The sequence below is a fragment of the Coturnix japonica genome, chromosome 10, assembly GCF_001577835.2.
Source record: "Coturnix japonica isolate 7356 chromosome 10, Coturnix japonica 2.1, whole genome shotgun sequence".
Taxonomy (NCBI): Eukaryota; Metazoa; Chordata; class Aves; order Galliformes; family Phasianidae; genus Coturnix; species Coturnix japonica.
Window position 1 is genome coordinate 1,939,785 of NC_029525.1, and position 20,745 is coordinate 1,960,529.

The 20,745-nt window shown below is 55.6% G+C and overlaps 4 protein-coding genes across 5 annotated transcripts; 3 read left to right on the forward strand and 1 right to left on the reverse strand.

Annotated features, from left to right (window-relative positions):
* The first annotated feature begins 885 nt into the window (after positions 1-885).
* On the forward strand, positions 886-3,160 carry LOC107318593 (zona pellucida sperm-binding protein 3). The gene is given in 9 exon segments (NM_001323210.1): positions 886-1,233; positions 1,411-1,529; positions 1,620-1,723; positions 1,880-2,057; positions 2,134-2,254; positions 2,348-2,439; positions 2,659-2,789; positions 2,864-2,953; positions 3,030-3,160. Coding segments are annotated over 9 exon segments (1,314 nt in total).
* A 480-nt stretch (positions 3,161-3,640) lies between these two features.
* COMMD4 (COMM domain containing 4) lies at positions 3,641-5,179 on the forward strand. 2 transcript variants are annotated; one of them, XM_015872612.2, is made up of 8 exons: positions 3,641-3,773; positions 3,869-3,940; positions 4,028-4,093; positions 4,210-4,249; positions 4,350-4,469; positions 4,599-4,679; positions 4,810-4,986; positions 5,066-5,179. In XM_015872612.2, the coding sequence occupies exons 1-8, from the start codon at positions 3,771-3,773 to the stop codon at positions 5,164-5,166; spliced, it is 660 nt and encodes a 219-aa protein (XP_015728098.1). In that variant the 5' UTR covers positions 3,641-3,770; the 3' UTR covers positions 5,167-5,179. The 2 variants fall into 2 exon arrangements, with proteins under 2 accessions (XP_015728098.1, XP_015728099.1); XM_015872613.2 differs by having other exon boundaries at positions 5,082-5,179.
* Positions 5,180-5,339: 160 nt separating this feature from the next.
* Positions 5,340-8,927, forward strand: NEIL1 (nei like DNA glycosylase 1). Its single transcript, XM_015872609.2, has 9 exons — positions 5,340-5,758; positions 5,854-5,973; positions 6,104-6,167; positions 7,107-7,206; positions 7,323-7,447; positions 7,767-7,794; positions 7,969-8,030; positions 8,189-8,393; positions 8,517-8,927. The coding sequence occupies exons 1-9, from the start codon at positions 5,340-5,342 to the stop codon at positions 8,534-8,536; spliced, it is 1,143 nt and encodes a 380-aa protein (XP_015728095.1). The 3' UTR covers positions 8,537-8,927.
* MAN2C1 (mannosidase alpha class 2C member 1) lies at positions 8,889-19,904 on the reverse strand. The gene is made up of 26 exons (XM_015872596.2): positions 19,765-19,904; positions 19,426-19,551; positions 18,602-18,725; positions 18,129-18,199; positions 17,740-17,917; positions 17,123-17,312; positions 16,855-16,961; positions 16,287-16,397; positions 16,019-16,111; positions 15,568-15,684; positions 15,377-15,472; positions 14,957-15,102; positions 14,357-14,480; positions 13,692-13,813; positions 13,123-13,208; positions 12,450-12,620; positions 12,115-12,197; positions 11,868-11,962; positions 11,640-11,744; positions 11,268-11,424; positions 10,821-10,964; positions 10,629-10,738; positions 9,975-10,054; positions 9,699-9,844; positions 9,346-9,449; positions 8,889-9,273 (listed from the first exon to the last, which is right to left on the reverse strand). The coding sequence occupies exons 1-26, from the start codon at positions 19,860-19,862 to the stop codon at positions 9,156-9,158; spliced, it is 3,102 nt and encodes a 1,033-aa protein (XP_015728082.1). The 5' UTR covers positions 19,863-19,904; the 3' UTR covers positions 8,889-9,155.
* Between the last annotated feature and the right edge of the window lie 841 nt (positions 19,905-20,745).

Consider the following 20,745-nt stretch of genomic DNA (forward strand, 5'->3'; position numbering starts at 1 on the left):
GGGAGGGAGAGGCAGCAGGAGGGCAGAAGGTTGTGCAATACAGCGCGCTTACGTGCGCACTGTGCTTTTGGGGTGTTGCATCAGATTCAGTGGGGTTTCTGGTTGGCAACTGACCCAAAGCTCCATCCATTTCCCAGTGACCAGCTGAGCTCCACTTTGGCCCCCTGACTCAGTCTGCTGCCTTCTAGCTAAGGGCATCACAGAGGTGGGGAAGGATTTGGGGTGCAGAACAGAACTCACTATGTGTCACCATGTACAAAGACATACAGGCACCCAAGGAAGGGGCTGAGAGCATGTGGGGGCTGAGCTTTAAGCATCCATCCATTTGCTAAGGGATGGCCCTGGGTGTTTTGCTGGGTGCTGGGCAGGGCTGGCTAATGGAAGCAGCAGGCTCAGCCCTGCAAGAGTGCTGCAGCAGGGTGTGATGGGGCTGGCTGAGCACAGCTGCACTCACATTGCTGGTGAGCAGTGGGATGCGTAAAGTCCCTTCTTGGGATGCTATGGAGGAGACATGGGGCAACAGCATCCGGAACGGCTCTGGGCAGAGCTGGGGGTGGTGGAAAGCCCCCACTTCTGACCCTCCCCCACTGCATCACCTCCCCAGGGGCCTTGAAAAGCCCCTTATCACCCAGCACAAACCTAAACAAGCCGCTCAGTCCCCGTCTCCCCGTCTCCGGCTTCTGCTGAGTTTTCTAAACAATTCCCCCAAAGAGGCTGACGTGGATGTTTTCTCTCTCCTTGGGCAGCCTGGAATGAGGGGCACAGCACCCCGGAAATGACTCTGCCTCCCCATCCCCACGTGCAGACAGCACAGGGGGACGGGGGGATATAAAGCACAGCGGAGCTGCCCTATCTCCCATGCTGGGTGAGCTTGCAGAAGACAGGATGCAAGGCAGCTGCGTGGTGCTGGGACTCCTGTGCTGCTTGGTGGCCCGGGTGGGCTCCTATACACCCTGGGACCTCTCCTGGTCAGCACGAGGGGATCCCTCTGCTTGGTCCTGGGGGGCTGAGGTGCACTCACGGGCCGTGTCCAGCTCACACCCGGTGGCCGTGCAGTGCCAGGAGGCACAGCTGGTGGTGACGGTGCACAGGGACCTCTTTGGCACCGGGCGTCTCATCAACGCTGCCGACCTGACTCTGGGCCCTGCTGCCTGCAAGCACTCCTCGCTCAACGCCGCACACAACACCGTCACCTTCGCTGCTGGCCTCCATGAGTGCGGCAGTGTCGTGCAGGTGAGATCTCATACCTCGGGTGGGTGGTTTCCTCCCAGAGCTGCTTTGTGCATGGAAACCCTCTGCGTTTTATCCTTTTTTTCTGCATTTCACAATAGAAAGAGACAGCTGTGGGTGGGTGGCAGGGGAAGGTCTTAGTGCTTTGTGCCAACAACCTTCTGTGCTTTCCCTGCCCAGGTGACACCAGACACCCTCATCTACCGCACGCTCATCAACTATGACCCCAGCCCTGCTAGCAACCCTGTCATCATCCGCACCAACCCTGCTGTCATCCCCATCGAGTGCCACTACCCCAGGTAAGGGCTCTGCACCCTCACTCTCCCCCGAGACCCCCCCCATCCCCCCTCCCCATTGCCCAGCTGGGTACTGATGCTGTTGCTTTCCAGGAGGGAGAACGTGAGCAGCAACGCCATCCGGCCCACCTGGTCCCCCTTCAACTCTGCCCTGTCAGCAGAGGAGAGGCTGGTGTTCTCTCTGCGCCTCATGAGCGGTATGTGGGATGGCATCCCCCACACCACCATGGCACAGCTTCCAGTTACCCAGCTGGAGCACCCAGCTGTCCCAAAGCCATCACTCACACTGCTCCCCACCTACCACTACCACCGTCCCCTCTCTCACCCCCTTGTGTCACCACCCTGCCCTGCAGACGACTGGAGCACGGAGAGACCCTTCACTGGCTTCCAGCTGGGCGACATCCTCAACATCCAGGCTGAGGTCAGCACTGAGAGCCACGTGCCCCTGCGGCTCTTTGTGGACAGCTGTGTGGCTGCCCTGAGCCCCGACGGCGACTCCTCGCCCCACTATGCCATCATTGACTTCAATGGGTGAGCCTGGGGGGGGGGCACTGCTCGCAGGGGGCTCAGCGGGATGCTGACCCATCCCCCTCTGCCTCATGTCCAGGTGCTTGGTGGACGGGAGGGTGGATGACACAAGCTCTGCCTTCATCACGCCCCGTCCGCGGGAGGATGTGCTGAGGTTCAGGATCGACGTCTTCAGGTTTGCAGGGGATACCAGGAACCTGGTAAGGCTGTATGCAGTGTCCATCCTCAATACCTACCCTGAGCCAGGCTGTCCCCAAGGAGAGCTCCCTAGCCCTTCCCCTGCCTTCCCATAGATCTACATCACCTGCCACCTGAAGGTGACCCCAGCAGACCAAGGCCCAGACCCCCAGAACAAGGCTTGCTCCTTCAATAAAGCCAGAAACACGTGAGTAGCTGTGGCACAGATCAGGGTGTTTTATGGACTCCAACTCAGGAGCCAGCACCCAAACCCCAGATACGGACATAAACCCTCCGTGTGGGTCTGGACACCACCTCACGCTCCTCCAGCATGTGTTTGCCAACGTGTCCTTTGGGCCGAAGGAGGGGGGGAGGGGTTGGCAGGAGTCCCCACTCACTTGGTTATAGCGCTGCTGTCCTGCTCCAGCTGGGTGCCAGTGGAAGGCAGCCGGGATGTCTGCAGCTGCTGTGAGACGGGGAACTGCGAGCCGCCCGCGCTCTCCCGGAGGCTGAACCCCATGGAGCGATGGAACGGCCGCCGCTTCCGTCGTGATGCCGGTAAGGTCCCTCGGTGGGGCCGGGGAAACCCGGGCGGGGGGGGGGAGCGCAGCTCATGGTTCCATCCTTCCCAGGGAAAGAAGTTGCAGCCGATGTGGTCATTGGTCCCGTGTTGCTCTCGGCGGACCCGGGAGCCGTGGGGCAGCAGCAGGAGGGCGGTGATGGTGAGTCGCTGCGGTTGTGCCTTTCTTATGGTGCGGCTGCAGTGCCCTGCTCTGACGGCTGGGTTTGGCTTTGCAGGTGCGGCGGTGACGGAGAACAGCGTGGGGACGGGGCTGGTGTGCGTGGCCGTGGTTGTAGCGCTGGCTGCCGTTGGGGTGGCTGTGGGTATTGCACGCAAGGGCTGCACCCGAACCTCGGTTGCGGCGTGAGCGCAAGGCGAGCCGTGAATAAAGCCTGGAAAGGACAAACTGTGTCGTGCTTCTCTGTGCGCTGCTGTGGCTCCGCAGTAGCAGAGTCCCCACCTCTAAGACCGCCTCCACCACCTGGGTCTGGGGTTGGGGGTTACATTGCAAGGGGGACACAGCGCTGCCAGCAGTGGGGTGCCCCCGCAGGGCTCTCAGCACCCCCCGGTGCCCAGTTCTCCATAGGCACCACTGGGGTCGGGTGGTCCTGGAGGTGCCCCCAGCCTCTGGTCACCAATGGGGACAGCGACTGCACTGAGCATCCCATCTCCACGCCCTACTCGGGCTCTTGGGGGTCGCAAAGCTGCCTGGTGGGCGCAGGGCTCTGCTATGAAGGGTCCCAAACCCCCGTGTCCACAGACCGGAGCGATAAGCGATAAGAGATAGAGGACCCAACGCAGCCGCGGGAGACGGAAGCGCGGCGCGCCTCCTCCTGGCGGGCGCGGGAATAGTGCGGACCTGGGTGGGGACTGCGGCGTAAAGCCCAAACAGCGCGGGAAAGCGGTGGGCGGGGCTTTGTGGGCGTGGTTCCGGTATCGGTTCCGGGTCGCGGTGTCGGTACCGGAGCGGTGGAACCATGGTGGGAACGGAGCGGGGGAACCGGGGGAACCGGGGGCACCTGGGGGCGGCGCGGTGCTTCGCCGGGCTCTGAGCGCTCCCTCCTTCCTTCCTTAGCGGTTCCGGTTCTGCGGGGATCTGGACTGCCCCGATTGGGTGCTGGCTGAGATCAGCGTGCTGGCCCGAATCGTTAAGTGCTTTCCCTTCCCGAACCCCGTCCGTTCACGGCGCCGGGCCGCGCTGAGGGTGCGGCGCTGAGCGTGATTCTCCCCGCAGTCCTCGGTGAAGCTGAAGCTGATCTGCGCTCAGGTGCTGCGGGAGCTGCTGGGGGACAACATCGACGTGAGTGTTCACATTGGGAACCGTGCGAGCTCCAAGGCTTTGGTTCTAGCGTTAGAACCAAATACGAACGAAAGAGGCACGTTAGTGTATAATTAACACGTGCTTCTGTCCCACAGTATGAGAAGATCCTGAAGCTGACGTCGGACGCCAAGCTGGGTGAGCCCCATTCCTTGTCCTGCTGCTGGGAGCCCTGCAGGAGGCAGCCCCCCCCCCAGGGGTCTGTCTGCCCCTGGGTTGAGCCCCCTCCTCCCCATAGAGTCGGGTGATGTGAAGGCTGCAATTGCTGTGCTCGACTTCATCCTCTCCAACGCAGCCAAGCACAACGTGGATGGTGAATCGTTGTCCAGCGAGTTGCAGCAGCTGGGGCTGCCCAAAGGTGGGGTATGGGTGACCCCTGGCTGGCTGAGCTTTGCTCTCTTTGCTCCCTGCTGGGGTTTGGCTGTTGCAGGGCAGGAGCTGGCAGCACTGGGTGCTCACTGTTTGTCCCATCTTCCTTCTCGGGCAGAACATGCCACAGGGTTGTGTCGCTCCTATGAGGAGAAGCAGAGCTCCCTGCAGGACAGCCTCAGGGCTGGCAGCCTCCGATGTGAGTGTGCCACTCATACCACTGGCATGCAGGGCTGGGGGGACGGGGGGGGTCTCTTCCCATCCGAGAGTGATGCGTTGGCTTTGTGCTGAGCTATGGGACAGGGCCTGATGCTGACACTACACTGCAGTGAGCCGCCTGGATGGTGTGTCGTGGAGGGTGGATTATACACTGAGCTCCAGTGAGCTGCAGGACGTGGGGGAACCTCTGGTGCATCTGCTGCTGCGTGTGAAGCATCGGGAGCACGGGGAGCCCGAGGCCGTGCCCGTGGCCGTGTCGGCCGACAAGTTCCGGGTGCTGCTGGCAGGTGAGGGGGTGCAGCTGGGGGCTGAGGGAGGCCCAGCCCTTTGTTTAGGGCCCTCAGAAGGACGCTCGGTGTCACACAGCCCCTCCACCCCGCAGAGCTGAAGCAGGCCCAGGCGCTGATGACGACCCTCCTGTGAGGCCGCGGTGCTGGCACAGCGTGCGGGGTGCGCTAATAAAGTGACGGAGCGAAGCCCGAGCTGTGTCGGCCTCTTCCTCCCCGCGGGCCGCGCAGCCCGAGCACAGCCGGGTTTATGGGATGGAGGCGGAGCCGGTGGGAGCTGGGCGGGGCGTGTGTCCGGGCCATGGGTCCTACCCGGCACAGAACGGCCTCGGTGTGTCGGTGTCTGTACCGCGATGCCCGAGTGCCCCGAGCTGCACCTGGCCGCCCGCTTCATCAACGAGGCGTGCGGTGAGCTGCTGTTCCAGGGCGGCGTGCAGCGCTCGGCCGTGGGCCGCGGCCCGGAGGTGCCGTTCAGCAGCGAGGCCTACAAGGTGACGGCCGAGTCCCGCGGCAAGGAGCTGCGGCTGCGGCTGGAGCCGCTGCGTGCCGGCCCCGAGCAGGCCCTGGTGTTCCGCTTCGGGATGTCGGGCTCGTTCCGGCTGTGCGAGGCCTCCGAGCTGCCCCGCCACGCTCATCTGCGGTTCGTCACCCGTGAAACCCCCCCCCGCGCCCTCTGCTTCGTGGATCCGCGGCGCTTCGGCACATGGAGGCTGGGGGAGGCCTGGCAGGCAGAGCGTGGGCCCTGCGTCCTGCTGGAGTACCCGGCCTTCAGGTGAGCAGCCCGGCCTCACATCGTTGTGATGGGGGTAGAAGGGAGGCTGGGTAGCGGGTGAGGCGGCCCCGTGCATGTCCCGTGCTGTGATACAGGGAGAACGTGCTGAGCAACCTGGAGGATAAGGCTTTCGACAAGCCCATCTGCGAGGCGCTGTTAAACCAGAAGTATTTCAATGGGATCGGTAATTATCTCCGTGCTGAGATCCTGTACAGGTGAGCTGCCGTGTCCCTGAGTCCCTGCAGCCCCATCAGCTGAAACTACGCTGCGTCCAGCCTCTTCCAAAGCAAAATGTGAAGGCTTAAGGCTGTGTCAAGCTTGGGTATAACAGATGGACTCTCTCAGGGCGAAGATCCCTCCTTTTGAAAAGGCTCGGACTGTGCTGGAAGCCATGAAACATCAGGTGCAGGTGAGGAGGTAAAGGTGGAGGATGCGTGGTGCTTTCCAGGCTGCTTTGCTTAAGCCTGGCGGCCCCTGCTCTTCAATGCCATTATGGATTTGGATTTGAGCTCAGCAGTGGTGGCCCAGGGTTTGGGCCAGTTTCAGTTCACATTTGGTATCATGCTGTGGTGGGGCAGTATGTTGTCACAAGGCTCTCATAGAGTTCACACAGCCCCTTGCCTCCATCCCTGCTGCTGTCAGGAGGTGTTTATTGGTTTGGCCAGGTTTTGGGGTGTAATTGATTGAACCCTTCCTGCTGCCATCATCCAGCTGCCACTCAGGTTTCTCAGCATAACAGCAGGCACTTTCCTTTTGTAACTTGCAGCTTGGGGTCAATCTAACCAAGCCTGTTGTTGTCCTTGCCATAAACACCCATGTCAGAGCATGCCTGCTCTTCTAATGGTGCGGCAAGTGAGCACAGCTGTTCCATAACAGCACACACATGGTGTGCAATTGCACACAGCCTTGGCAACAAGCTATAACAACTCCTCAGACATGTGCCTTCAGGTCAAGAGGGTGAAGAGGAGGTGGTGAGGAAAGCAAATATCATGCAAGCTTGAAACCTCTAGGGAAGGCTGCAGCTGAACCTGTGGCTGATTTGCTGTCTGTGTATTGTAATCTTGTGGCCCCAGGGGAAAGTGGGTGGCTGTTTTCAGGAAGCTTAAAAAAAAACAACAGCAAAACACAACCTGAGGCTTCTTTTTAGCAAACTGCTTGTGCTCCTGTGTGCTGCCCCTTTTCCATGTGCCTGTAGCTGTGCTGGTGGTACACAACTCACAGCCTGCAACGTGGTCTGTGTGTTGGCATTGCCCTGGTGAGAGGCTGAGGGAGGATACGGGGTTTGGTTGGTTTGGGGATGAAGAGATCCCTGTGGGGTAGCTGGCAGGTGACTTCTCTGTCCATGCAGAATTCTTCCCTGACACTGAGTAAGAAGCTGAAGCTGAAGAGGGATAACCCAGATCTCCTGGAGCTGTGCCACACAGTGCCCATGGAGGTAGTGACAGCAGGTGAGGTTACAGGGCAGGGAGCTGAGGGACAAGGACCTGGCAGTCACTGGTCCCTGGCCCAGGCTCTGGCAGGAGAGAGCTTTCTCTCCATTTCTTTGCCCTCTCTTCCTTCCTAGACAAAAATGTCTTTGACCCTTCTGACTCGAATAACTACGCTGCCTTCAAGAACTGGCTGCAGTGTTACTTAGTGCCTGGCATGAGCTCCATGCGGGACCACAACAACAGGACCATATGGTTCCAGGTAGGAGTCTGGGGTCTTTGCTTGGGGCTGAGTACCTCTCCCTACTGCTCCTCCAAAGGGGCTGGGTGTTACCAAGGAGTGTGGCAGCACTCTTCCTCCTTCCTGGGTGAGGTGCCATGATGGGGCCTTAGAGAAGGAGCAGGGAGAGGCTCAGAGACAGGCAGTGCACCATGTTCCTCTGGGTTTGCGGGGACTATTTGCCTATTCTTGTCTTGGCTGTGGGGTGCAGAAGGGTTTCATTGCTCCTGCTGGGAGCTGCTGCGGGGTGCTTTTATGGGATGGAGTTATCCCAGTCACTGCTCTGTCACCTTCCTTGCAGGGAGAGCCTGGCCCCATGGCTCCCAAAGGTGAGTGTTCTCCCTCCTCCTCACAAGACCCACTCTTGGCTTACTGTGTTCTGAGAATGTATCTGATGGGAAGGGAGGGGAACCACCTTGAGCCCTTCCTACACCCAAGTTCACTGCTCAGGATGGTGTCCCTTGTCCCCCCCATCCCCCTAACCTGGGCATGTCCTCTCACAGGTCAGAAGTCCCGCAAGAAACACGCTCACCTGAAGGCAGACCCTGAATCTCCAACCTCCATGGTATGAAGCTTTGTGGCTGGCGAGTCTGCTGCTGGAGCCAGAGGCTGGTTCCTTTGCCCTCTCAGGCTGCTCCCACAGTCACCAAGTGATTAATGGATCCTCATGTTCCCCCCTCATGTGTATCCTTCTGCTGCTAAGCCCTGGTTCTGTCCATCCAGGTCACAACACGTGCCTCAAAACGGCGTTCTGGGGGTGCAGAGAAGCCCCCAAAGCCAGCCGTGAAGGAGGAGGAAGAGAAGGCAGTGGCTGTTGGGTCAAAGAAGGGACGTGCCCGTGGGAGGAAGAAAGTGGCTGCTGCTCCAGCCTTATCTGAGCCAGAAGCTCCAGTCAGAGCAAAAAGAACATCAGCACGCAAGGGAAGAGGTGAGGCTGGTGGTCTTTTGGACTGCAGGGGTGGCAAAGGGAAGAAGAGTAAGCAGGGCTCTGCAGGGCAAAGCCAGGCACCCCCTTACCTTCTGCCTTCTTGTTTTCCTCCCTGCATTCCAGGTGCAGCCCCTGTAGTGTGAGTACTGCACGCTGCCTTCCATGCACCTCAGCCTTTGGAAACGTGTGACACTGCGTCTGTTGTGGAGACAACGCTGGCCTGGACTGCCTGGTGCTGCTTTCAGGCATGCCTGCTTGTAGCACTTGCTCCTTGCAGCATTACTGCTATTGCAGCCTCAGGGATGGGGGCAGGCTGGTGCTCCTCCCCCTTTCTGGTCTTAAATACTATTTTTATAGCCTTACTTATCCCTTTGGGGTGGTTTTAGAATCAGTTCCTCAGAGGGACCATCATGTCAGATTCTGATCGCTCCCTACACCTTAAATCATATTCCCTCTTCCTTTGTTTTTAATTGCTGCCTGGATCACTGAGAAAGCTGATTTTAGATGATTTAATAAAAGTATTTTGTGTAGAAATTGCTGTGCCTGCTTTATTGTGCTAAGGCTAACCCCACTGGACTGTGGTTGGCAAAAATGCTTGGTCCTTCTTCCTCTCCAGCCCAGCAAGAGGGCAGTAGTGGCCAGGCTCAGTTCCAAGAGGTGACAGTGCACTTCCATCAGGTTACCTGGATGTGCCGTTGGGGGAGCCTGATCAGGCTGTGATTTGAGCTCCCAGTGTTGGTTCAGGTGATTATAGCACCAGCATCACTGCCTCAAAACCAGGAGGATGGAGAGCACTTGGAATGGAGTGAAGGAAAGCTTCATGCCCTGCTGCTCCAGTGGCAGGTGGCCCTTGGCTGCCGGTCGCTCCAGGAGGTCACATCTAGGGGAGGACAGTTGGTGAAGTTGAAGTGACTGAGCTGAGCCCCAGCTCAGACACCCTGTGTGCACTTACAGCATCGCTTCTTTAATGGGGAGGGAGGTCCGGAGCCAAGTGACAACTGTGCTGCCATGTGCCTCGTACAGCCGGACCACCAAAGCATCGGGTCTGTCCTCAGCCTTTGAAGACACAACATAGAAATGAGTTCACACAGAGGAGATGGGAACGTCCCAACCTACATCTCTATACCTCAGCCAGACCAAAATGAGCTCGACTGAGCTGCTCTGACATGAAGAACAGAGGAGTCACTGTAGCCACTCAGCCAAACCTGCCTGCCACCCAGTGCTGGGGACAAAGCAGACCACACTGAACAACAGCAGCTTCAAAACTGCCCCCTTCACCTCCCTGCTTCTTCCTGGGGGACTTGCCTGCTTGACAGTCTCCAGAACAACTGCAGGTGAGCTCAGAGAAAAGGCACTCCAGGACTGGCACTGCGCAGAACTGTCCGGGACTGCGTGGAGTGGGAAATTCAAGTTGTAGGCACACTGGATCACACCAGCGTCCTGGAAGGAGCCTGCAAAATGAGAACCTCCAGTCAGTCTCTATGCACTGAGAGATGGGAGCACCTTGTGCCTACCCAAGGCTCACTGGAGAATCCTCTACTCTGGGTGTCCTCACAGCGTCCAGCTCTGCTCATCACTCACCCTGGTGAGGCATCACAGCGTAGGTGAACTGGTGGTGGGCAATATCTGCAGTGGCATCAGGGGACTTTGGTGCTCTCAGCCTGAGGAAAGAGGTGGGTAAGGTGGGACTCTCTACAGGATCTTCTGTCACCCACAGCCCAGAGCACTGGCAGAACAACTGCCTCCTCCCCCAGCTACTTTGGGTCTGGGTCCTGAGGTGGATTCTGGCAACAGACTCAAGACACAGAATCCCAGAAGCCAAAATCAACCTCTGAATGCTGGTTTCCTATGAAACTTTTAGCTGACAGACATAAAATATGTAATTTCTCTTAGCTTTGCATGCATATGTAACACTGACATTCCATTTCCCTCCTTAAGCCTCCTCTTTGGGGTGTGTTTTGGCCAGCAACAGAAAATTACTTGGTGCAAATGTGGCTCTGTGCCATCTGGCATTACCTATGAGTGTATGCCACAGGAATTACATTATCTTAGTCAATTTTAATTACATCAGCCAACAAGTTTTAGAAGACAGCCACCCACTTAGGCTAATAACAGGCTATTTCCTTATTAACTATGATCATTCAGGACCAGACGCTGCCCTGACTTGAAACAGACACCTCAGAAAGCACAAATGACTTCTACAGCTCCACCCTCACCACAACCCCACTCACTCACAATGAGAGGCTGAGGACGTTCCTGTGTGCTGATGCCCCATATTTACAGTCATTCAGCACTGCCACCCCGAAGCCATGCTCAGAGAGATCCATCCACTTGTGAGCCCACACCTGCAGGAGATACCGAGGGATGTATTCATCACACAGAGCCCGGGAGAAAAGCAGCTCCTCATGGGACTAAACCTCCTCTCACCTCAAATCGGGCCCAGTCCCAGGATGTGTTCCAGTGTGTTGGCCTCTGCAGGTGCCCAAATTGGATTTCATAGGTAGCATTTGTGCTCCGGACCTGCACGGGGAACTCCACCTTCAGGAACTTGTGAGATTCCTTCCAGTCAACCTAAATGCAACAGCAGAAAGCCACTGTCATGGGCTGACAGGCAGGAATTACAATCACCCTTCCCTGGTGTTCAGCAGCCAGCAGGCTGTACCAGGTACAATACAACAGCCACTAAAGACTGAAAGCAGCAGAACTGACTGCTTTCTTCCACCTTGTCCCTCAAAGGACCTCATTCTGGGACCACCTTCACCTTTTGCAGAGGACAATATGCAGTGAAGGCCCCCAGAGCAGGAGACAAGGTAGGGAATAAAACACAGAACCAAGGTTCCGCTCCCCAGGGAGCACAGCAGCCACTGGCCTCACCTGGGTCTTGAAGCAGATATATGGACACATGGCATCCAGGATGATCTCCTGCGTTAGGGTGCTGCTTTCTCCAACCCTCAGGGAGAAGCTGGCACTTCCCCGCAGGCCCCCTGCCACGGTGATTTCCAGAGGCTTCAGCAGAGCTGTCACTGGCTTCCTACAGACAGGGGTAAAGGCACAGTTAGTCCCAGCCCAGCAGATCCAGGCTCCCAAGTCCAAGTCCAGCCTCACATACAGCAGATGCTCACTTCCACAGTGTGAATACCCCAAGCCAGGAGAGGTGCAGAGGTTTGGTTACAGCTTAAAACTGACAGGGAGGTGCGAAATTCAAAGCAAAGTGAAACTTAAGTGCTGCAGGCAGTGCTTTTCTACCTGGTCTCCAAGTGATAATCCATCACATCCCAGGCATCCCAGTATAGGGGAACATCATCAAAGAGTGCAAACTGGTTGGCACGACAGCCATCAGCAACTGACTCCCTGGAATAAGACAGAACAGAGAAAAGCAGCTTAAAAAGTGGCAGTGGTGAAGGGCTCACAATGAGAAGAAGGTCTGAGAGGGGTTTTAGGTGCCCAGATGCAGGAAGCAGGCGAGAGACTCACCTCTCAGACTGCACCAGCCGAAGAGAGGTCAGACGCCCCATGGTATCCAGGCAGACTGCAATCAGCCCGTTCTCCATGGTAATGGAGCCATCCTCCTGGGAGAAAAGGACAAACAGATTTCACAGACTCATGCCTTCAGGAGTTGAGGGGGGTGTGAAGCTCCCAGCTGTAGAAATAGATCCCCTATGTTTCTTCCCAGTCAGCCTTTGAAGCAGCTGAATGTGAGGACAAACACAGTTATGCTTACCTGTTTAATCACTACCACAGGCTGAGGGGGCAGCAGTGATTCCCTCACTATAGCATAGCCCATGCTGGGAGCTGTCACCAGAGCTGGAAAGGAAAGAGGTTTTGTTTCAGTATCTTCCCCAGACCCATCCTTAAGTTATGCTGTGTTGCCCTGGTGCTCTCACATTCACACTCTCCTCTTTATCTGTCATTAAGGGACAATCTGAAGTAGGATCAGCCCTAAGAAGCATTTTGACAAATAAGTAAACCCTCTCCATGATAGGGAGGGGCAGAGTAATTCTTTGCTGTCTGTCTGTGCCAAACCTGATGCATACCCTACCTCCAGCTTAGACATACCTAAAGCCTCTGTTCCAGCTGTCCCAGTCCTGGAGATCACCTCTGTCCGCTCCCAGGGCAAAGTGTTCAGCACAAGAGTGCTCTCAGCTCTCCCAGACTTGAGCTGCAGCAGTTCTCCACACAAGGACTGCACAGCTTCCTCCTGCAGGCGAGTGCCAGCACTGCGGATCTCTGAGCAAAAAGAAGCCCAAATTGGACCCAGACAAGCAGTTGTTTCTCACATCGGAGAGCTTCTGGAGCTCTTGTCCAAAGTACATACACTTTAACAACTTCCAAGCTACAATTACTAATTATTCTCAATATTAATTACCATTATCTATTAAGCAAAGTTTATGATTGTTCTTCTTTCTCATTACGAGATTACAGTGAGCTATGCCAGTTCAATTGGAAAACTGCTGAGCTATATAAAAGTAAGGAATTGCAACTGCCTGCGGGCAGACAGAAGCAATCTTTAGCTCCCACCTTTGCTGGTGCAGAGAAGTCAGTAACTCAGTGTGTTTTGCTCATTTCCTGGTTCAATTCGCCCAGTTACTGACACATGCCTGCACACACCGTGCCGCACAGCTCTGACCCATATTGCCTGGCAGTCTGAAATCGAAACCTCTGCAGCAGGCAGGACTCAAGGTGTTCCAATAGGTAAGTAAGCGCCCTACTAGCCCAACTTCTTGCTCACTTGCATAGTATTGCAGGGCATCCTTGACCACGAGCTGGATACAGCTGCCTGGCAGTACGTCATGGAACTGGTTGAGCAGCAATAACCTAGAACAGAAAAGAAACCACATCAGGAAGCTGGGGAGAGCATGAGATTTGTTTTACCTTATCAAGTCCTGTTTGCAAGTTGGACAAACTCAGTAACTGTCCCCTATGCCCCCATTAGGAAACAATGGGGAGATTTTTTGCACAGCACACTTTAAATCCCCTTACGTCAGGACACGTCAACTGTCATCTTAGTAAACCACAACCATAAGGATTAAGAGCTGACTCTTTTAATCCCTTGGGACTACCAGATATATTATTGCAGGAGTTCAGAGCAGTCAAAACTGGCCAAGGATCAGCATAGGTTGGAGATGAAATTTCCAGGCAGCACAGCAGTAAAGGTTTGGAGCTTCCAAAGGATTTGGAGTGAAGGTCTGAAGATCCCAATGGGATACGCAAAACACTGAAACTCTTTCCCATTAAGTTCTCATCAGCTTATAGAATAATTATTGTTTGCACAGCAGTCATGCTCATGTACTTCCTCACCTCCAGAGCTCCTGCAGCTGGCCAGCAGGATACTGGAACGTGCTACCCTGTGCCATAGCCAAGGAGCTAAGTACTTCCACATCATGGAGTATTCGCTCACACTCCCGATTCCCCTTCTTTATCTAGTGCCAATCAGGAAGAAAAGGAAGATCCTTAGAAAAGCAGTAGCCAGGAATAGATCTTTAACACAAGCAGTAAAAGCACAGATCCAGTGCAGGAAGGTTGGTTACTTGTAGGTGACATGAGCTGCCATTACTAGCTTCCTTTTTTGGCCACAGATCAACTTGGCTTTCAGCTTTATAACACCCAGCACAGGTCATCGCTTAACCCCCAGGCTAGGCTCCACTCACTTTTCTGCTCTTCTAACTCTTCATCCCTCCTCTGCAATTATCAGGGCCCTGCGAAAGCACAGGACATAGAAAGATATTAACCAAAGGGGGGTCTGCTGTGTCTTGACTCCCTTCTCACCCCGGAAGCAAGTCTGACTAAAGACTAACAGCAGATCTGCCTTTCGGAGTGCAGGCTGCATGGTGGTTCCCAGAGCTGAGGCAAAAAGGACACTACCCAAACCCTGGAGCCACCTGAGCAGGAGCAAAGAGAATTGAGAACAGCCACCTTCCCTGAGTGTGAAGGATCCCATTGCCTCATCCCACATGTGCAGTCACCTGGGCCTGGGTGGTATATGTGCCATTGTGCAGCTCGAGGAAGAGCTCTCCCACCCAGGTGCACAGTTGTGAGGACTCCTTCTCCAGAACAGAGAAAAAACGGTTAGGAGTGGAGATCTGAACCCTGTGGGAGAGAGGTACAAACCAGCATTGAGCCAGGAGAGAAGTGCATGACACAGCTAATGGGGTATTCCCACCAGAAGGGCATCAGTTCCAGAAACGAGGCTTCAAAAACCCCAACAACGAAGTAAGGGATGTGCAGGTGGACTCTGGGCTGGCCAGAGATGCAGACCACATTTGGAGACACACTTGGAGAAAGGAGACCACTAACTGGAGAAACAGTCAGCTCTGAAAACCTCCCATACTACAAACTACAGACAGGAGATGGAGTAGTGTGGTGCAAGCTAGCTGAGGAGCAGCAGCTATTTGATACCTTGAACTGCTGTTAAATCATTTTTCCCCAGGTCAAGCCCAACAGCCCTATGTCTAATCTACACACTGTGTACACAGCTGCTTCAGTAGAAGCAATGGGAACTCACGGAGGCTGTGTCAAGTGCTCTGTGCCTGTGCAAGGAGGCAGGGAAGGATCTGTCCTCTCACCTTGGCAGCCCATCTGTATCACTCATCCTCTTCATCCTGTCCAACATGTTTTGCGTGGGGCCACCTCCTCCATCTCCAAAGCCAAAAAGGACAGCACTGTGGTTCACACGTCCTTTGTCCCTGTTATTCTTCACTGTTTTCAGCATCTAGAAGGAATTTTGGACAGTTGAAGTCCACTGGTACCCAGCTCCAGCTCACCTTCCTCCACATAAGAAAGTCAGCCTTGCCCCTCTTCTCCAACCCAAACCACAAGAATCAGGCATGGGCACATCACAGAGGCAGGCAACTATCAGCTTAACTAAAGGCTTTCATCTAGTAATCCCACTCCCACCTGCAACAGTGCCCCCTCCCAGGAGCCTCAGATCTGGCCCCACGAGGTTGGCATTGCAATTTACATGCAGGTTTGGTAAGCTCACTCACCTCCTCCACTCGCCCATGCATCCCATAGGAGTCACCAGGGGGAAAATGGGTCAGCACTCGGGATCCATCGATGCCTTCCCAAAAAAAGGTGTGATGCTGCAGACAAGCCAGAGAAACAAATGGGTCCAGCCCTGCAGACAGATTCCACTAACTCAATGTCCACCCCTAGGGAGAAGGGAAGCCCAACTCACTGGGAAGGTGTTGACCAGGTTCCAGCTGAGCTTCTGAGTGAGGAACCGTTTGATCCCACAGCCACACATCAGCTGGGGCAGCTGGGCTGAGTACCCAAATGTGTCTGGCAGCCAGAACTGGGAGCAGAGGAAGAGAAACACAACAGTCACGCTGGCCTGAGTTTGTTCAGGGTATCCAGGCTCTAAAACCTTAATGCAGAGGGGAGACAAGACGTGCCAGACAAAGAGCAACTCCAGACACTTGCCAGAGACTAGCAGATAATAAAATCAAGACCTGACCCTGTGCTAACTGACAGGATATAAGGATGATTGGATATTGGCTCATCACAGCTTTAGTTGCAATAGTCAAGTCTATGTGAGGCACCTGAAAATTATATCCAGAAGGCAAACTGGAGAGGAATCCTATCATAGCAAGAGGTGGAAGGAAGGTAGGCTGGAAAAGAGCAAGTACCTCTGAGCAGATCCGGCCAAACTGCTCCTGGAAGAACCGCTGGCCCTGAAGGAACTGCCGCACCATGGACTCCCCGCTGGGCAGGTTTCCATCCTGGGAGCAGAGCACAAGGACTCAGCATCCTCTCTTGCAACACACAGGCCAAGCCAGTCATTGGAGAAGCCTCCAGCCCACTCCCACACCCTGCCCACAAAGGATCTGAACGCAGCTCGGCACTGCAGAGGGGAGACAACAAGGTGCGGTGAGCCAGGCTCACTGTGCTTCTCACCATTTCCACCCAGGTGCCTCCAACAGGAATGAACTGCCCCTTTGCCACGTAGTCCTGAATCTGAGCGTAGAGACCAGGGTACCAGCTCCGCACCCATTCGAATTGCTGTGCCTGCCAGAGCACAGAAATCAGCCCCAGGTCCCACCACACCACTCCACACCAGTGTTCCTGCTCTCTGTAACCACACAGGACCCTGGTCACCCCTGTCTCATTTGGAGTCACGCTGGAGAAGCAGCATGGCACAAGCAGAAGAGCTTCTTAGTGAGCTTGGCATCAATTCTTCATGCTGCTCAAAGCAAACCACCCCACTCCCAGTCCTCAGGGCTGCCCAGACAATCCCTTACAAAAACTCCCTGGAGATTCCTCAGTCCTCCCATGCAAAAGGCAAACTGGGCTGCAGTTCTGTTGGCTTTCAGAGACTGCTGCATTCATCAGGTAAAGCCCTTACCCAGCAACCCTAAAACCAGCCCTGGTGAGCTGCAGCCCGGCCATCCTGAGCTGCAGGCTGCAGTGACCCCTGAGGGTTGCAATGACCCCATCCCTCCAATTCAGGAGGGAGATGGCTCACCTGGGAGCAGGCGAAGGTGAGCTCTGGGTTGTGCTTCATCAGATGGATAACCGTGACCCAACTGCGAGCACATTTCCGGATAGTCTCCTCATAGGGCCACAGCCAGGCTGCAGGGACAGACACGCATCCCTCTGTCTCACAGCCCCATCAGACCAGCTGTGTGGTAGCACCATCTCCCTTCCCTTGGGGATTGGTACCTGCAGCCCAAGGGCAGCCAGCACTTGGCCACATCTTGGCCAGTAGAGAGGGAAAGCTGTACTGCTCTCACCAGAGTCAATGTGGCAGTGCCCCATGGCGTGGATGGTGTGCTGGCTTTCGCCGTTCCTCTGGCTGAAGATGGCTGCAGCCAGCTCATGGGCAGCAGGGAAGGTGGATGGGTCCTTAACATCACACACGTTGACAATCTGGTTGGCAGCATACAGGGCCTGGAAGCTCCTCTGGTTTTCCTCCCCAAGGAGCTAAGGGTAGGTAAGAGCACAGTTTGACTCTGAGCTCTCTGGCTCTCTGCACCAGCAGGGATACATCTGCCTCAGGGAGAACCTGGTACCTCCTTCCAACACCTGACGCTGCCAGTAGTTTCAGGCAGACACCACATCCCTGCTACACAGATAAAAGCCAGGTTACACATACACCCAACACCAGAGGGTTCTGTCCTCACAGACCCTGTTTTGGACCTGGAGGTTTTCTCCTGTGTTTTCTCCTGGTTTGGTTTACTCATACTGCACACAGTGTCAGTCATTCTAAAGCAGTGGGAGCAAATACATATTCATCTGGGGCCTCCTGGTGGGAGGAGACAGGTCTTGGAACATGGGAGAAGGGGATAAAAACACAGAAGTTGTAGAAGGTAAAAATGCTGAGAAAAAGAAAGAGAATGAGCACACAGACCTGGGCCATGTCCAGCAGTATTTCCAGATCCACCAGCAGCTCATAGACATCCCTGTTGAAGATGACCAACTCAGCCTTGCTCAAGGTGAACCTCCTGTCAGGGTCTGGAGGAGCTATCATGGAGCCCTTGCCAGCCCCAAAAAGCCCATTGCAGGCCAGCTCCACATACAGTGTCAGACTGCAGAGACCAGAAGGAAACCATCAGGAAGCAGATTACAAGCACTCAGCTGGGAAAGTCCACTTCTACCCCACAGCAGGACTAGCCCAATTGAACTTCAGACAGACACAATGAATACCCCGATGCAGGCTTGAGTATCACATCCCAGCTTTAGCTATTTCACCACCAACCTCCCCCAGCAGCACAGAGTTTGGCCAAGCTGACCACTCACCTGTGGGGCTCTGTCTCCTTCAGGCTGCTTGTCAGTATGTAGCTGGTCTTCTCTCCTTCCTTAGTCAAACCCTGAAGGGGAAGGCAGCACATTTAACCCACATTTACACAAGCCCATGACAGCAGGGTTTACAGAGCTGCTGGACAGACAGGACATCTCAAAGCCCTGCTGGACAGCCCTGGGCTGTGGTCCCACATTCCTTGGTTTATTTCTTAAGGCTGAACCACAGCTATATACACTTCATGTTTTATTTCATGACCACAATGTCTAGTCCTCCAGTTATTACTGGTTCTCTCCCTTTGGTCCATGTGTTATTTCCCCCCAACAACACAAGTAGATGTTACTCTAAGGAACATATAACAAACAGAAGGAGATTTCTACTGCTCCATTAGAGAGGGCTGAGGGAGATAACTGCTCTGAAGATAGCAGAGTACCTGGCATAGCTACCATACACCCGACCTGCCCCTCCTTACCTGGACTGGCTGGGCATCTCTCCACACCATGCCTTCACCATCGCTCTCCCAGACAAAGTGCACCTCCTTTCCTGCCCATGCTGGGGGGATGCTCAGCTCCACCCTAAACCAGCAGGTCTCCCAACTGGAAGAGAACACACATCACCTCACCCATTGCTGAGACCTTCCCAAAGAGAAGCTCTGCGCCCTCTGAACCTCTGTGGGCAAAGCACAGCAGGGACACCACACAAGTGCAGCGTGCTCAGTGCAACAAAGCCATCTATCTGCACAGACATGCTTTAACCAGCTCCCTGTGTGGCTGTCAGTGACCTGGGATCAGTTCAAGGAGAACATAACACCTGCACAGGGCAGTCCTATCCCATTTAAATACATTGGGCCTCCCCTTCCAGCAAGCTGCTGACCTGTCTGCTTTTTAACCACAAGGAACCTCTGGCTCATGGCAGTGCTACGGGTTAGAGATGTGGCAGACAGCCAAACTGAGCAGGGTGAAGCTCTCCTCTGAGCAATCTATAAGGTAGATGAAATCAGAAAGGACTTGCTTTGATATATGGTGATACAGAGCTGGGAGTAGCGGCTGACACACCAGAAGGCCACGCTGCCATTCAGCAAGAACCGGACAGACTGCTGAGTTGGGCAGAGAGGAATGTGAAGAGCCTCAACAAGAGCAAGTGGATGGTCCTACACCTGGGATTGGACCTGCACAGCCCTTACTATGACTCTCAGCCCCAGTGGCAGCACACAGGGCTATCAGGGCATCTCTCACCAACACACACGGCAGGGAGGGGCACACGGTGACACTGTGGGTACAGAGAGCCCGTACTCACGTAGGCCCAAAGGTGTCCCCTACTCGGGCCGGCCTGAACTCCTGTGTGACAGCCTCGCTGTAAGGGATCCGCCGTGGGGTCTGGAAGCAGAAGAGCGAGGTGGGCGGGCAGCTGTCCCCATAGAGTCTGTGGGCAGAATGGCCGGGATGTGTGAGCTTAGGAAAGGGGATAAAGCAAACAGGGCCCCCACCCCATCCCCAGCTCCACACACACTGAACGAACAACAGCCGCCCACCCGAGGCCGGGTTTCTACGCACTGAGGCGCCTCGGTGCTCCCCGCTCAGAGGGATACACCGAGGTAAGGCAGCACCCGGAGGAGAGGCCCCTCCCGCGGCCCACCTGCCCCGCAGGTTGCAGTCGGTGAAGTAGGTGGCGGACACGAACTTCTCGACGCGTTCCAGCGCCGTACGCCGGTGCTTCAGCATAGCGGCCGCCATGCCGCTACTGCGCGTCCGCCTCCGGTCTGCGCATGCGCAGAGAGGACAGAGCCGGGTGAGGCCTGCAGGCCGGGGGTGAGGCCTGCAGGCCCGGGGGGTGAGGCCTGCAGTGCCGGGGGTGCAGGCCCTGCAGGCCCGGGGGGAAGGTAGGCCCTGCAGGCCCGGGTGAGCCCTGCAGGCCTACGGGGAAGGGGTAGGCTGCAGGAGCCCGGGGTGAGCCGCAGGCCCGGGTGAGGGCCTGCAGGCCGGGGGTGAGCGCCTTGCAGGCCCGGGGGCGTGAGGCCTGCAGGCCGGGGGTGAGCGGCCATGCGAGGCCCGGGGGATGTGTAGCCTGAGGCCCGGGCGTGTTTTATATTTGTTAATCTGGGTCTTCAGAATTTTTTATGAATAGTCAATTGAATAATTATTTTGATGCATATTGAGGCGAAATAATTCCTTGCAGGCCCGGGGGTGAGGCCTGCAGGCCCGGGGGTGAGGCCTGCAGGCCCGGGGGTGAGGCCTGCAGGCCCGGGGGTGAGGCCTGCAGGCCCGGCTCAGCTACTCCAGGCAGCCACTGACCCCCCAAAGCCTTATTGGGTGACAGAGAGATAGAGAGCCCTGCTTGGATGCTCCGTGGGCACTTTCCTAGCAGCTCAGTGGGGCTTTCTCCCTGCTGATCCCCTTCATTGGGAGCTCATCACACACTGCCCGTCCTTGGGAGCTCAAAGTGTGGGGTGGGAAGAAGGATCCATACACAGCAGTTCGCCCTGATATTTTAATGGAAATACTGCACTACAGTCAAGTTTACAACATTGGTATAGAAATCACATGGATAGTGGGCCGAGGATCACGTTACAGAATACAAAAAAGCAAGTTCAAATAAAAAGAGAAGCCTTGTTGCTAT

What these genes read in the sequence shown, in the direction of transcription:
- NEIL1 (XM_015872609.2), top strand. Translation starts at nt 5,340, where the DNA reads ATGCCCGAGTGCCCCGAGCTGCACCTGGCCGCCCGCTTCATCAACGAG. An exon ending in TGGCCCCATGGCTCCCAAAG is followed by an intron (nt 7,795 to 7,968) that starts GTGAGTGTTCTC and finishes GTCCTCTCACAG; the next exon opens with GTCAGAAGTCCCGCAAGAAA. An exon ending in ATCAGCACGCAAGGGAAGAG is followed by an intron (nt 8,394 to 8,516) that starts GTGAGGCTGGTG and finishes CCTGCATTCCAG; the next exon opens with GTGCAGCCCCTGTAGTGTGA.
- COMMD4 (XM_015872612.2), top strand. An exon ending in GACGTCGGACGCCAAGCTGG is followed by an intron (nt 4,250 to 4,349) that starts GTGAGCCCCATT and finishes TCCTCCCCATAG; the next exon opens with AGTCGGGTGATGTGAAGGCT. An exon ending in GTTCCGGGTGCTGCTGGCAG is followed by an intron (nt 4,987 to 5,065) that starts GTGAGGGGGTGC and finishes GGTGTCACACAG; the next exon opens with CCCCTCCACCCCGCAGAGCT.
- MAN2C1 (XM_015872596.2), bottom strand. Translation starts at nt 19,862, where the DNA reads ATGGCGGCCGCTATGCTGAAGCACCGGCGTACGGCGCTGGAACGCGTC. An exon ending in GAGATGCCCAGCCAGTCCAG is followed by an intron (nt 18,200 to 18,601) that starts GTAAGGAGGGGC and finishes CTTCCCCTTCAG; the next exon opens with GGTTTGACTAAGGAAGGAGA. An exon ending in GGGACTGGGCCCGATTTGAG is followed by an intron (nt 10,739 to 10,820) that starts GTGAGAGGAGGT and finishes TATCTCCTGCAG; the next exon opens with GTGTGGGCTCACAAGTGGAT.